This window comes from Rhinolophus sinicus, chromosome 5, assembly GCF_057876585.1.
Source record: "Rhinolophus sinicus isolate RSI-liver-muscle chromosome 5, RSI-T2T, whole genome shotgun sequence".
Classification (NCBI taxonomy): Eukaryota; Metazoa; Chordata; class Mammalia; order Chiroptera; family Rhinolophidae; genus Rhinolophus; species Rhinolophus sinicus.
In genome coordinates this window covers 21,673,081-21,689,146 of record NC_142505.1, presented here as the reverse complement: position 1 = coordinate 21,689,146, position 16,066 = coordinate 21,673,081, and the positions used below count along the sequence as shown (strand labels likewise).

Below are 16,066 nucleotides of genomic sequence, written 5' to 3'. Positions count from 1 at the left end.
AAGAAATGCCAAGGGATCAGAAAGAACAAGATTACATCTTGGGATGTATGGTAAATTATTTGCAAAGATAGCCACACGGATTCTTTCCATCTCTATACACAGGTCCCATGTCCTTGTGATTTAGCCACTCTTTATAGAGGTGGAGTTTACTTCCTCCCTCTGATACTGGAATGATCTTATAGTTTACTTTAACCAACAGGAGAAGGCCAACGTGACAATGTGTGATTTCTGAGTCTTGATCTGAAGGGACCTTAGCAGCTTCTTTTCTAACCCTCGTAGAACCCTGACATTAAGCTGTTGACTATGCCTGGATAAGCTTTCTTGAGGATGAGACACAATGTAGAGAAAGAGAGGGACAGGAGACAACTACCCTTGCTGTTTCAGCCTTCTGAAGTCCCAAGCATGTGAATGAGGTGACACTACTCCCCCATCAAGGCAACAAGATCACTGCGACAACATGAAAGCTCCCAAACAAGGGACCAGACCACTACCCAGTGAAACGTTGTCCCAACTGCCACAGATTTATGAACAAATAAAAGGTAGCTGTTTAAAGGCAGTATGTTTATTTTTTTTGCGGGGGGAGTTGTTATGTAGGAACGATTAGTGAAACAGAGTGTCATTTCAACATGCTACTACTTATTTCATATAATTCAAAATCAATCTACCTACTAGCTCAACTCCTAAACTAAACTGCCTTCCAGATCCTGCAGACTAGTGATCTTGGCAGGGTCTGTGCTAAGAATCAGGCCTCAGGACACTATTTTTCCAAAGTATCTAATGACACAAATCTGACACTTTATTAGATGCTAATACATTTCAATGCTGTAACATAAAATTTGTTTTATAGCAAAAACTTTTTAAAAGATCGCAAGAGAGTTTAGTATTCTTGGAAGATATCAGATATACTAAAATCTAAACATGTTTTCATTACCTAGACTTCATATTAAGCCTTTCTTTGATTCATGAAAACATTTGTCCATACAAAAAGGAAATTTAATATTTTCTAATTCAAGTATTCCAGTTTTCCTACACTGATACACATTAAACTAATTCATATTCAATACTGCACATGAATAATATTTTATCTATACAATGCATACAGTCCTTTTTTTTTTTTTTTTTTTTTAAGGAGGGCACAGCTCACAGTGGCTCATGTGGGGATGGAACCAGCAACCTTGGTGTTATTAGCACCACACTCTAACCAACTGAGCTAATCGGCCACCCCAATGCATACATTCTTAAGTGCTCCTTAATTTGTCTCCCCAAATGTATTTATAAATGTCCCTGGAAATCAGTCTGCTACCTGAAAGCTAGATCAATAAATGAGTAACAAGGATATAGTTAGGAACCAAAAGAAGGAAATGGGGCCAGGACTATAAGAAATTACATCAATACTTTCACCCAATATTAATTATCAGTTTCATTTATTTGTTAAGATTTGGTAAAAATAGACTTTTATATAGTTATCTCTTAATGACCTAAAATCTTTAGTGGCTCAATATCTATGCTTTTACACAAAGTTCTCTCCAAACTTTTTTATTACATACCCTTAGAAGTAAAAATATTATTTTTTTATTATTTTTAAAATGTTATTTTTTTATCCCAGTGAAAGATAAAACAGACAAAAATTATCTTCATTATATTCCTTATTTCTAATCCCCTTTAAACCTTCTGCTTCTAAAAGAAGTCATTTAATCTGCTAAACGTAAATATAAGCATTGACACAAATACTCTACTAAGAAAATTCCCAAAGCTATTCAAAAGCTACCACCTCCAACTTGGAAGGGGAAATAATAATATTAGGTACATATGTATACTGTATACAAAAGAACTATAGTTTGCTAATGAAAACAAAGGGTTCCTGGATGATCAGATTAAGTATCATTTTTCTGCTGAAAGAATACATTTGATTCTCTCCTGATTCTGATGGAGAATGTTACATGGAGCTTTCCAATTACCATCAGATACACTATCTTTCTAGAAATTTAACTAGGATGTTCTTGCTACTCTCATAAATTCAAGTTTGAGTTACATCTTTTTAAAGGAATAAAGAATGTTTCTTTTGCCTGGAAAGTACATCATGAACTCCAGCATGAGAGTAAGGTCAGATTTTTTAAATGTCTCCCAACTCTTCACCATGGATGTTTTCATTCCTTCTCCCTGATGGACTAGTTTTGATACCTTCTTGCTTATCGCCTAAATAGGTTCACGTGTCACTTTGCATCTTGTCATTTTTCATATGTGTGAGAAATGTGTGTGTGTGTGTGTATAAAATTTATCCTTTCAAAGCATCAGCTCTTCAGAGAGACTATGTGTATTTTTAAAATAACTACCTAGGAGGCAGAATCTCCCTTTAAAGTAGTTTGGAATGCTCAAGTAACAAATATCCAAGTGCTTTAATCCTTACCTCAAATTTTTCAGGAACGTGAAGTTTAGGAGATGGAACTCCTACAAGGTAGTCAATTGCAACCATTATTAGTATCGTGAGAAATATAGCAAAGTCACTGATTGTCGATCGCACCTATGTTAAAGGGATTACGTTAATACAAACACAGAAATATTATGTATCTTTCCTACATAATCTTTCACAGATTAAGGTATGCCATTAGAAAGTGTGAATGAGGATTTTACTTATGTCAGTGAAATACATTACAGCTAATATCTTTTTCAAAAGATAAGGAACACATTTCACAACTAACCTACCATCTCTCATGGTACCATTATTTTCCTACTGCTAGCTGAGGCATGTAATATACATTTTTCACTATGAATAATTTCTTTATAACTATTTAACCTCAAACAATATATTACCATTTTGAAATAAACCAAGGAAATAAATGAAAACTGAAAACACGACTATTACCAGAACTCCAAAACCACACCCCAATTACCTTGGTAGGAAAATAGCGCTTGGTCTTAAATTGCTTGAGGAATGAAGACAGAAAAAATGTTGTGAAAAATAAGATCACACACCAAAAGAGCACATCTGGAATATAAGGTCCATGAAGACCACAAGCTGTTCCTACAAATTCACCATGAAAGGTTTTACATTCCTAGAAAAAAAGAGAAATAGGAAGGGCTGAAGTAGATTCTCAGATATTCAATAAATTACTCATAAACTTCACTAACTCTAAGATCCTACTGATTGTAAGACACCCACTGTTTTATGTTTCATTTAGAAAGAAAAAACACTGTCAGGTCAACTTTAACACACCATCAGCTGTTAAGACTCATCCTGAGTTCAGAGATGTTATGGTTTGAAAACTATGCGCACCTTAAATCAGTGAACTGAAATATACTATTTTGCAAGTTACATACTCCTTTCTTTCAATTCCATATTCCCTTTAGTGCAAGGCTTATAGTGAATATGAATTCCCAAAGGTTTGCCTAGTTCACAGTTTACTGGTCCACAATTCGATTATGCTTCCTTTACACCTGAACACGTTGCTTAAAACAAAAGCAACTGAGAGAAAATTACTATTACACCTTTTTATGATGTTAAATCAGAACTGACTGTAGTACTAACTTCCAATCAGTAATAAAAACTGTCACTGGCTTTTCTGACTTGACTCGAGGCTGTGAGATTAAAGCATGGGACTACGAACAGTAACGGACCATTAAAATAATATTTCCATTCATAAAAATCAGTAATATAATCAATGACGTAGCATAATATAATAGCATTATAGAAATCTATTGACTTGATTTTCCTTTTAGGGGAAAAAGGAACTGAAAGGCAACCAGAGATGAACAAAGGCACGTGCTACTAAAGTCCTTTATCCCTTCTTTATATTTTAATGAGACTCATTTTACACAACTACAACTCAGGTTTACCAAAAATAGTCAGAGGTTCCATTACTCTCGATTTGTATTTGCTGAAATTAGAAAACCTAAAATTTACATGGATCATGAAAATAAAAGCTACAATTACCAAAAAAACACACAAACAAACAAAAATAACTAACATGGCCCTTTGGGATATCAAGAAAACACACTGAAAAGACCTGTATTTACAATATTGAGACATCCTGTTTGTCATGAAATGAGTTTTTTAACAAATCACTTTCATTTAAGCATCTCTATTAATTTTACCTCTTTCATAACAAAAGTGACTTTTTAAATATGATACAGCAAAGCATTATTCTAAGTTGATTACTGACCTATGCCTTATATCAGCAGTGTCCAACAGAATTTTCTGTGATGGAAATGTTATGTATCTACACTTTCCAAGACAGCAACCAGTAGTCATGTGAGGTGACTGAGCACTTGATATGTGGCTAGTACAACTGAGAAACTGAACTATTAATTCATTTTGTTTAATTTTAATTTATATAAAAATAAATTTAAAATACATTTAAATAGATACAAGTGGCTGGTAAGTACTATATTGGACAGCACAGACTTAAATTATCAATGGGATAAAATTTCAGATGATATCCGTTCAATTACATAGTTAACAACTATCACCTTTAGGGAGAAAAAAAAAAAAGACTTACAATTGCTTACATGATGCAAAAAGCACCCGGGAAGCTCAGGGGATCTTGGTTTTAATTGATACTACTAGTATCACTTTACGTTTTTATTCCTAAATCCCAACCTGGGAAGTGTCCAAAATGGATATTCTAGGGCCAGGGCTAGGACAACATTTCCCAAGAGAATACAAGAATATGTAATAACGTTCAGGACACAGTAGGTGCTGATTCCATGTTTTCGTCCTTTTTCCTTTATCTCCTTTAATGCTTAAGTCAGACTGGTCTCCTCAAGTTAAACAAGGTTCAGTTTGACATTCAGGATATTGGCAGAGCACTGACAGTCTTCTAAACGAGTGGTTCAGGAAGCAGATAAACCAATAAACAGAAAGTAGGACAAGTGGAGACGGGCTGTTGTAACTGTCAAGTCTAGTACGTGCGACCATAGTCCTCTAGTAAACACTTCCTTTGAATTTATCAGTCCAAGTTGCATGAGAAACAAGAAGTGTGTTCACCCTTTTTTAATAATTCCATCTTATAAGTCAAATATATCCCATCTTTTTCTCCCTTACCAGCTTCATTCTTTTCAGCATGTATTGTGTAGTGCATGATACATAAAAAATGTGGTAACTCCTACTTGGTCAACATAACACTATATCCTGAATACATACTATTATAACCATGAATAAAAAAGAAAATGTAGGTGAACGCATAAAAAGCTTAAGCACTAAATTAATATTTGCAAAATCCTTTATTTCATAATATACTCACAGAAACAGTGAGATTCCCCCAGGAAATATCGTGTGCTGTTATATTATTTTTCTCCCACGTGTTTAGAGTTTCATTGCTAGGGTTAGGAGGTTCAATACATACACATCTGAGAAAGATACAATAGGGCAAAATTTTAAGGATCCTGTATTTCATGTTTACATTTGATTAACTCGATCACACAATGCAGTAGTTTTTAACTGTTTTTCATGTTGCAAAACATGGGAAGTGAAAACACATCATAAAAAATGGAATGAAGTAAGGTTTGCCTTATAAATAAAATGTAACAATATAAATGCCAGTAAAATGGTTTACTTAATAAAACTGATTAGATATATCCCTCTGGGGGATACTAATTTCTTTTAAAATCTGAGAAGACACCACCACGTTTAGCAAGGTCACTCTCGACTGAATCCTGTGTACTTGATCTCCACAGGAGCCGCTGCTACCTCCCCACCCACACACACCATGCAGATTCCCAATAAAGGTGTACTACTCGTAATTCTTTGTACTCTTACAAGCCCTATCTACTCATCCTTTATTGATCTTAAGATTCATTCTTAAAGAAATAAATAACAATACAGTTTTTCATCAGGACGAGACTAGGAAAGTCATTAGGAGATTGGAGAGTTTAGTTCATATCCAGAACTCACTCACTTGCCTAAAAAAGCTAGATACACACACACACACACACACACACACACACAGAAATCTTTAAATGTGGATTTTAAAAATGAAAACAAACAGGAATATTCCAAATTAGATTATGAGCTATTTGAGAAGAGGCAAGAGGCTGGACTTTGGATTCAATCCAGGCTCTAGTATTTACTAGCTGACTCAAGGCAAGTGTCACCTCCACAGGCCTGTTTCTTCATACATATGAATAAGTAACACTATGATATGAATTATGCAACACTCCTAACACAGTGCTTGCAAGTGCTCACAGAAAGTTAGTTGAACAAATGCTGTTCACAGGTAATTACTCGGTTAATCAGAAGGAAACACTGTTCTAACTCACTGGCACAAGTAGAAAAGCCATGCTTCATAAAGGTTAAAGGAGCAGTAAAAGAAGACAAAAAATAACATTAAAATAATTGACTAGCTTAAGAGCAAAGAAGACAGCACAAAAAAGATTTGGCAACAAAGTGTCACTAATATTTTCTAACAGATCAATGTCTTAAAGAAATTTTCATACCCTCCCAACTCTGTCCATCAAAGTTGAGAGTGTGCAAAGAAGGCGAGAGAAGGAGGAAGGAGGAGAGGCACAGAGGGAAAGAAAAGAGTACAGGTATTTCAGCCTTAGGTGGGAAGGAGGAGGAAGTTATATAGGTCTTGTTTTTTGTTAACCGCATTTCTCCATATACGTCAATCAAATGCAGAACCACAATTTTTACACCAAGCATGACTGTTAAAGAAAACAAAATACAGGCATCTACCTAGCTATGTCTAATTTTAATAACCTATTAGACTTTTTATTGAATATATTTTCCAAACTTTTTTGACTATTATAATTACTTTTCAAACCCTATTTTGTTCTAGAGTCTTAAAATATTTTCATTTCATGCTTATCACAAAGAAAATATTCCACTAAATAGCATATGAGAATGTACTGAAGTTATTCTTTAAAACAAGTTCCAATAAAAATCATCAGGCTTCAAAAATGTTAAAGAAAATGCAAAACATGAGGAATATATAAGAATAAAAAATATTATATCCTGCATCCAGGATTTGGTGAAAGAATACAAAACTCAATATAATTGCCTGGTTCAAATATATGGTGGTTAGTTGCCACACAATTGAATTTAAACTAGCCAACCCGGTTCAAACAGAAGACCAAAATATACACACTTAAATACGTAATTTCAGTGAATAAAAATGATTGCATTTGTTCAACTGTATTTAGGTCCATTGAATGCTTTGGTAAAATCTCATCTGTAACAAACAAGTCAAGCTCCATATAGCCAGTGGGGTCCTTATAGCTAAATATACAGTGAGTATCACATCACAAAAGAATCCATTTTCCTGGTCTCAGACATCTGTGCAAAAATAAATTTTAGGGGAAACAGAAACACTTACGAGTAGCTGGTCAGTTCATCTAAATTGTTGTGCATATTAAATGCGTATATTTCTCCTAAATGAAAGAGCTTCTCCAGAGCCTCGTAGATGAATATGATACAAATGAGCGCTGCAAAAGCCTCCTCTGTAAACCGAGTAATGTAACACACAAGGCTGCTTGCATCTGTTGCAACCAAAACAATGCACAAGAAAGAAGTCCACAGACCAATACTGGTTCTTAAAGACATATAAGAAAGTTGATAATCTCTGTTTAGAAAGAAAAATTTGAACATGATCAACATATACATATGGAATAATATTTGTACTTAAAATTTTCATAACAAGCAATAAGAACAGTATAACAACATAATACTCCTAAAAAGAGAGTAAATTACAGAATAATTGACTGAAAAGTTCTATGTATTTTTCTGCTTCAACTGAAGACTAGCTTCTTATTAACAGTTAATGATTATACGTTACTTATATAAAAGATCTGCAGTGAAAATCTACGAGGCAATAAATAGTTCAAAAACAAAGACCTCACTTCAGAAACCAGGTCTGAGGAGTAAATAGCAGATAAGCAGTCTACAGAAGAACTGAATATGGCTCTCTCAGACGACCCAGGTGTTCCAGTGTGTTGCTAAGGTAATCATACTACTGCCCCAAGGTCACTGCCATCACCACCACCATCTCCTCTACAGTCAGTATCACCACAGAAAGTGACTTCATTTTTTTATTCAATTTCAAATAAGAAATTACTACCACAGAGTCAAAAACACATCAGGTCATTGCATTCTCTACTAGTCTATGTGGCATGCCAGATCAGAATCAGAATCAGCTTGTTCACCAAAGAATCAGAGTAAGAGGAGTTAGAGAAATCAAATATTTAATAGCATCAAGTTGTTTCAGGCTAAACTATTCAATTGCATTTATCTCACAAAAGGCACAGTGCTGGCCAGATCAAATTCCCAGTCCACTGGCTACAGAACGCTGTGCTGAGGGCCACACTGGGAACAACCCTGCCGGTGGAAACTGACACCTTACGCCAACTGTGGAAATTCCCCCGTTAAACAAGACGGATAGGTAAAGGCGGCTTGAGCCTTTAAGACCCTCCCCTTTCTAAACTTCCTTTGTTAAGACCAATATGCCATCTAACAAACAATTCAGATGAATACCTTCTTACCGGGTGGAAATTTGCTTGCTCAAAGGATTTGTATTGCCCCTCAAAGGATTTGCTTACCAGTACTAAAATCCATTGATTTTATTCTCTAGGTAATTGGGGCAGAGCTAATGATAGGGGCCAGAGTAACACAAAAATATTAAATACATATATATATATATATAGAGAGAGAGAGAGAGAGAGATCAGATCTTCTTTTTCAGCTATTAAATATATAATGTACTTTTACCTAAAGTTAATAAACAATGATATATAATTATATACATATGCAAACACATGTGACAAGTATGTAACTATTACGTACCTGCAGAATTTAAATAAAATTTTTTCAAACACTAAAACTGGACCTGTACTCCCCAATATTGTTAAAGGTTGCCCAGCAAACAACGAATAGGCAATCCCAGTTAGTGATGCTCCAAAAAGAGATTCTATTGCACTCTGTTTAAGGGAAAAAGAAATGAATAAAAGCAATACATCATAAACATATCTCTAACCTATTATAATACATGTAATAGACATCTGGAAAATAAAAATACTAATCAAGTAGTTAAACTGTAAAACCACCACAACTTTGAGTCTCACATTTACATTTTAAATATGGAAAATTACAAATACATTTTAAATACATAAGGAAAATTGCTGTGTTTTTGCATATTAAAAGTAAACTTTTACAGTCAACCATAATTCAAACCTCAATACAGTGAAAGGAAAGGAAGAGGGAGTAAATGGAAGACAGGCATAGAGGCTTCAATTCTATCTATAGATGTTTTATTTCTTAGCCTGTGGTGAGTACAAAGATGTATACATTATGTTGAATATTTTCATACATCTGAAATAGTTCACTTAAAAAATAGGAAACATTAAATACTCAATATTGTGTGTTAGAAAAAGACTCCTTCGAACAGGTACGTGAGATATTAGCAAGTGATCCTATTGCTTTCAAATTGATTTCTAAAGAGCAATTTTCCACACATTTTAAAGACATTAACATGATAGGTTTAACCCATAGATTTCAAAAATGAAATGCTGAACATAAATAAAACGGAAGGAAAATCTCTTTTAAAAAACTCACAGCAACCATAAAGGAGGAAGTATCTTATTACGAACATGATTCAAGATTGGTAACAAAGGATAAAAATGGGAAAATGAAAAGACGCAGCAATTGTAAATCAAAGCTAGTAAGCCAATTTTATACCACCACCACCATTATACTCTCACTAGGTTATTGGATAGTAAGGTACAGGCTAAGCCATGGACAGAGAGGAGTGATCAGCAAGGAAAGGAAAGAACAGTCTACCACTCACACATAGAAGGCCAACTGGAGTGCTCTATCAGGAAAGGTAAAACCCTTCATGGGCTCAGGCCGGGAGAAGGCGCTTGTGACAGCCCTCCAGGAAAGGGGACGCAGCCAAGAGCAGGGCTTGAGAACCAGGTTGTCCTACTAGGTGTTAAGCCATGGACATACCTATAACTTTTGGAGCCCAGCCTTTCTCATTTTTAAATGGGGCTGATGATGGCCAGGAGAACTTAATGAAGCAGTATCTGTGAAACCACCTAGCAAGGCTGGAATCTGACATACAGAATGCACTCAATCAAATGGTAGCAAATCTCATCTATCAGCAATAACAGCATCTTCCACAACCAAAATCACAAAACAATAGTATGCAGTAAAAGTTGTGTTCAACTATTAGTAAAAAAGTTGGATCAAACCCGCATACAAACTTGACATCTGGCAAAATGCAAAAGTGTTCATATTAACAATATATTCGTTAATTGTAAGAGAGCAATCTGTCTTCCGGGCCGTAGACAAAGTTTGTCCTAAAAGACACGGCTAAGCCATTATAAAATCCTTTTATTCAGACAGAATGTTAATATTTAAGAATGAATTTAGGCAGAGCTCAAGCCAAAGGAAAAAATGTCTAAACGGTATCTCGAGATAGAAAGCAGAACACTGAGAAAAAGAGCAGAGATGAAATAGACGCTAACAGGGGACAGATGGAAACAAAATTACGTTTCCCTCTCCAACTGTTCTATGGAAAAAGCAGAAACAGCCACATGAAGACCTTCCTTTCACCATCCCTCAAACTCTTATTGCCACATTTACTAGGTCCTTTACCCAAACCTATTTTTTCTTCTAATTTTGAAAGTGTTTCTATGTTCGTTCAGAAACTGAACCATGTCTTTCCCTAAAGAGATGACAGCCCCACTACCTGCCTTTCCTACCCCACATTCAGGAGTTTCCTTTTCACCCATCACAAGCACTCCTCTTATCTCCCCCATGTACTTCTCCACACACTGCACGGCACTGAACACTCCCTGCCAGTCTTTCCTCCTTCTCAAAACGTATTTTGGTTTTTGCAATATTACATCATCCTGATTCTTCTTTCAGAGCTCTGACTGTGCCTGTGTCTAATTTGCTGGGCCATTCTCCCCTTCATTCTCATCCCTCCTCCAGTTCATAAATGTAACTTCCCATTTTCTTCTTCTCCCTATAAATGATCTCCTTTGTTAACCTCATCTATTCTGGTTCAACCCCCACTTGCATGTGAACCATTCCCAATCTATTCATTTCTTCCTTAACAGTATAAACTCTGCAACTCCACCTCCTAATGCCTCCTTTTCTACTTGAAGTTCCAATAAAGCATCTGAAAACAAACACATCATTTCCGTATCATTTTCCTCCATAACACTCTTGAGTTGCCTATTACTTCAGCTCTTCCCTTTATCTCCCTCCTGTGGTACAGCACCCTATGACATAGTAACTACGTATATACTATCTTATCTTTTCTTTCTTAGGTTAGGATTCCTCAGGACAGAAGACACATGCTCGTGTTACACTTGTCTATACGCCTCCAGTGCCTAAAGTAGTATCACATGCACAAGGCATTAAATAGCAGGGTGAGACAGGCAGGCAGTGAGTAATAGTCCAAAAGCAAAGCAGCATTTCCATGATGGTAACAGCTAAGACACATTTCCACAAGGACCAGCAGAGTCAGATGTACGACCTACGACAGCACATAAAGCAACTTACAAAAAATATGTACCTTTGATACAGTAATTACAGAATAAGGTAAAAGAATCTAATCAATCAGAAATAAGTTGGAGTTGAAAGGAAATTTCAAGTGTCAGGTTTATCTCATGTTCAGCTCATGAAATATTTTAATTAAATAATTATCACTACTTAACTTTGGCTATTGTTTAACATTTTATCTGTTAAAAAATAAATTTCTCCCAAGAGTAAATGTAATTAAATAAAATACAGGTAAGAATTACAAATCATCTCATTTAAATCCATTATAATATATATAAACAAACAAGAAAGTCTTCCAGATTTTACAAAGCACTATTTGGTTATACCTCCCACAGCACCTAGTACATTACCAAGAAAAAGCATAACTTTCATTTTAGTCATATTGAATTATGGATACAGTTTTCCGTTATACTTGCCAATGAAAGCTTTAACTACTTCCACATTAATTTAATAACAAAATTAAAGTAAGCACCACTTCAGAAATCCGTCATTGTCCACAATTACGTTCTCTTCTTCCAAATAGTGCAGTCCAGGCCTACCCTCCAGGGCTGAGGGGTTAATATTAATCACATGGCTCTAACTAATCCTATGATGCCTTACAGGGTATGAAGTAGCCCCGGTGATAAATTCCCCCACCCCTGACCCACACAGAATCAGTTCATTTGGTCTCCCCCAACCCGACCCCTCTCCCCCACATAGACAATACAAGCCTTTTACTCAAATGTATAAAACCATTCATCCAGCAAGCCGGGATAAACTTTTGTTTTTCTTTTTTTCTTTCTTTTCTTCTTCTTCTTTTTTTTTTTTTTTTTTTTTTTTTTTACCTCAACTGTGCATCTTCTCCTGTTCATATGGCTTCCCCATGTTTTCCATAGCAATTACCTCTGGGGGAAGTCTGCTTTGGGACTGGTTAATCATGCTGTGGGTAGACTCTTCAAATAAAAGTATGAATAGTGAGACAAATGCACACAGACACTTGCCTCTGAAGAGCTAAGAGCCTGGCCGCTACCAATCTTTGTACTCACTATTCTGCCTTCTGTAGCTTCTCCAAGCAGCCCTCCAAAAGTGATTACAGGAGACATACAGGCACAGTATAGGAAAAGAATCGAGGCCAGGCACTGCAGACTTAATGCATCCTTGAAGTCACTCAAGAAAAAAGGTGCTTTCCTTTTGATGTCAAGTATCAAACCACCAAAAAGCCTAAATAGGTGAGATGAAACTCGTCAAACTGTACACTAGAGGATTCTAGCTATTTCAAACTAAAACTATGGGCTACATAAAACTGCTGGTGACTAGTGTTTTGTAAACAAAATTAATATCCTATTTAAATCATGGTATAAATTATAGAAGAGACACTCATTTAATCTAATCCATTGGTAAAGGAAAGGCAGATCTCATTCAGTTAAAAGAGACATAAACATCTGTATTTTATGGACTATATACTGAAAACACTGCAGACAAATGATTTTATATGAGTAAATGTAATTTCAGACACAATGTAATTTAAGACAATGCTTGCACCTGGCAATATTTCTATTCTTTATTTCAAAAATGAACAACTTCAACAATTTTTCCAACTATGTTTCCAGAGATCATTACCACAGTGCAAGGAAATGTACATTAAAAATAAATAATACCTAACAACCCACTCATAAAAATGTACATAAGCAATTCTACTTATTATCTACATGACAAATCTTAAAGGCAAGAGTCAGAAATACCAGGAAGGCAATTATAATATAAATCATGAGCTCCCAAATACCGTTTAGTATGAATAGAGTATGCTGTACTTAGATGCACTCAGTAGTGAATTAAGTAATTTTAATTATTTTTAAAATTAGTACTTTAATCACATAAATATTTCTGGTCCAGGAAAAAAGCCTAAAAACTACTTAGTGTATGTAATTTACTGTATATATAAGCAAACTAGTGTGCATATTAATAAAAGAGGTTTTAATTAGAAAATTTAAAACTATCTGTGCACATCAAAGCTGTATCATTTCAGTGTTTCGTTTTGTTTTTAATCCGACTTTTGGGTATCTAACTTGAAAGCCTTCCACTAAAATTAAGCTCTGTGAGGGGCAGACTTTTTCTTGTTCACTGCCATCATCTCCAGTGTGTCGAATACTACCTGAGACAAAGTTGGGACTCAATAAATACTGGTGACAAATCAATAATTCAAAAAGGTTTTGTTGACTCAAAAACATATAATCATTCAAATCCCTACTATAGAAAACACACCAAAAAGTTAACCTTATGTTTTCAAATGCTTTGGCTGTTTTTAAAGCTTTATCATTCTCATTTTTTTAGGTTAATATTGAAATAGATCCTAAACGCACATTGACAAGTAGAAGTTATCCTGTAAATACTCTGACAGCAGGGGGAATCAACTTGCAATAAAAGAGGTGCCAATTATGATAGAGAAAATGAAACTACATCATCAAACCAGTAATTGATTATTTAACAGTTTACATATGAGGCTCTCAGGGGATGGTGAGATCAACGGTGACTTTGGTACTTCTCAGTGACCAACCCTATTTCAGTTTGAAGTTTGAGAAAATAATAATAACAATATCTACTATCAGACCAGCACCTTGCACACAGGTACAGAGTCTTATTCTCTCTTATATTCACAGAGACTAATATATTGGTAAATAAATTAACTGTGAGTTTAAGCTTCTCTAAAATTTACATTCAGTATGCCAATTGTTATTTAACTTCTATATAGTGTTCTTTAGGCGTGTCATTAATATCTCTAATAGAGTGGTTTTTTTAAACAAACATTTAAGATTCAAGACTTTTGCTTCCACAGCGACAACCAGTGGACGAAACAGTATCAATATCCACATGATTTTCTACAATATAAAGATACCATAACATTTCTCTAGTTCTACAAAAATATTTTAAAACAATGTTTGCACCTCGCAATATTTCTATTCTTTATTTCTAAAATGAAGAACTTCAATAATTTTTCTAAATAGGTTTCCGGAGATCATTACCACGGTTTAAGTATATTGATCTAATTTTACATTATCTCATGATACAATGCTCATTTAAGAGTTTTAAGTCTGCACACATAAAACACCTTGGTTATAACTCCTCTCTATTCCCATAATTCTCCAACTTCACATGGAGAATTGTAATCAGACTCCACACTTTCTTCAAGAACCTTCTTGTAAATTAATGTAAATTAACCTACTATATAACTGTGCAATACTCTTAACGTGTGGTGCCTAACATTTTCATTTTAAATTAAAGTTTGACATGCAGAACCCAAGTGTATACTAGTAAAATTACTTTAAGATGCATATTAATTTTCCTTAGTATCATATCCCTATATACCACAAGGTACATCTTTTTAAATATGAAAAAAAGAATACTGTATAAGATTAGGTTCCAAATATTTGCCAAGAAAAAGACTGTTTATGCCTTTTTCATCAAATCAACCCCTAGTCTCAAACAGACACCCACACGGTATCAGGATGTGTACCCACCGTCCAGTCCTCTGGAGCTCAGGCCCAGCATGATGAGCAGCTTCTTTAGAAATCTCACCCGAACTGGGGGCGGACCCATTGGGAAATACAGGAATCTTTCTCTTTTCCTGCATTTCATGAGAAAAAAAAAAAAAAAGAAAACCTTTCAGAATTCTGTTTTAAGAAAGCTGAGATGGCATCTTCAATTAGAGGAAACACGAGCTCTCACGCTGGATATATATTTAATTATTGCTCCTAGAAAAAAATGCTTCCTAAAGTAAATGTCAACTTTAAATACACTGTACTTTAGAACAGAATCTAATATTCATCTCTATAAATAAATTGAAACATTTTAAATTTATGATTGGCTTTTTCCATTTTATATTCTAATACCAAATATACCATAAAACACATGCATACACACCATTTCAAATTACTCTTCAACATAGGAACATAAATATCCAATAAAGCATCTTACCAACCAGAATTTTTAAAATATTTCTCATGTTAACTACTGAAAATGTACTTTACATTAAGAAAAAGTAAATGTGATTTTTCTTTTCCCTTAAAATATAAGTAGCTTAACAGTTGTTTGTTAAACATATTTTAATAAAAATCAATTTCCCATTATATTTTATTATAAATTCAAGAGTATTATTCTCATGATAAAGGATTCTGCCCCCTCACTTGAAGAGAAAGAAGTGAGCTTTTAATTTGTTACTTCCAGAAGTCAGAGGTTGCTGGGCCAAAAAGGAGAGGGAGAGGAGAGAGGAGGGGAGGGGAGGGGAAGAGAAGGGAGAAGAGGAGAGGAGAGGAGAGGAGAGGGAGGGGAGAGGAGGGGAGGGGAGGGGAGGGGAGGGGAGGGGAGGGGAGGGGAGGGGAGGGGAGGGGAGGGGAAGAGAAGGGAGGAGAGGAGAGGAGAGGAGAGGAGAGGAGAGGAGAGGGAGGGGAGAGGAGGGGAGGGGAGGGGAGGGGAGGGGAGGGGAGGGGAGGGGAGGGGAGGGGAGGGGAAGAGAAGGGAGGAGAGGAGAGGAGAGGGGAGGGGAGGGGAGGGGAGGGAAAGGGAGGGAAGGGGAGGGGAGGGGAGGGGA

General features: G+C 35.5%; 1 protein-coding gene across 25 annotated transcripts in view; it reads right to left on the bottom strand.

Moving 5' to 3' along the window:
- SLC4A7 (solute carrier family 4 member 7) overlaps positions 1-16,066 on the bottom strand; it is a 99,770-nt gene that overhangs the window by 14,886 nt on the left and 68,818 nt on the right. For all 25 annotated transcript variants that reach the window (XM_019745254.3, XM_074312738.2, XM_019745259.3 and 22 more), the window contains 7 exons: positions 14,997-15,103; positions 12,528-12,702; positions 8,776-8,909; positions 7,314-7,559; positions 5,241-5,346; positions 2,892-3,053; positions 2,408-2,521 (listed from right to left, as the gene is read on the bottom strand). In XM_019745254.3, the coding sequence (XP_019600813.3) occupies positions 2,408-2,521; positions 2,892-3,053; positions 5,241-5,346; positions 7,314-7,559; positions 8,776-8,909; positions 12,528-12,702; positions 14,997-15,103 (1,044 nt within the window). The remainder of the gene's footprint in view (positions 1-2,407; positions 2,522-2,891; positions 3,054-5,240; positions 5,347-7,313; positions 7,560-8,775; positions 8,910-12,527; positions 12,703-14,996; positions 15,104-16,066) is intronic.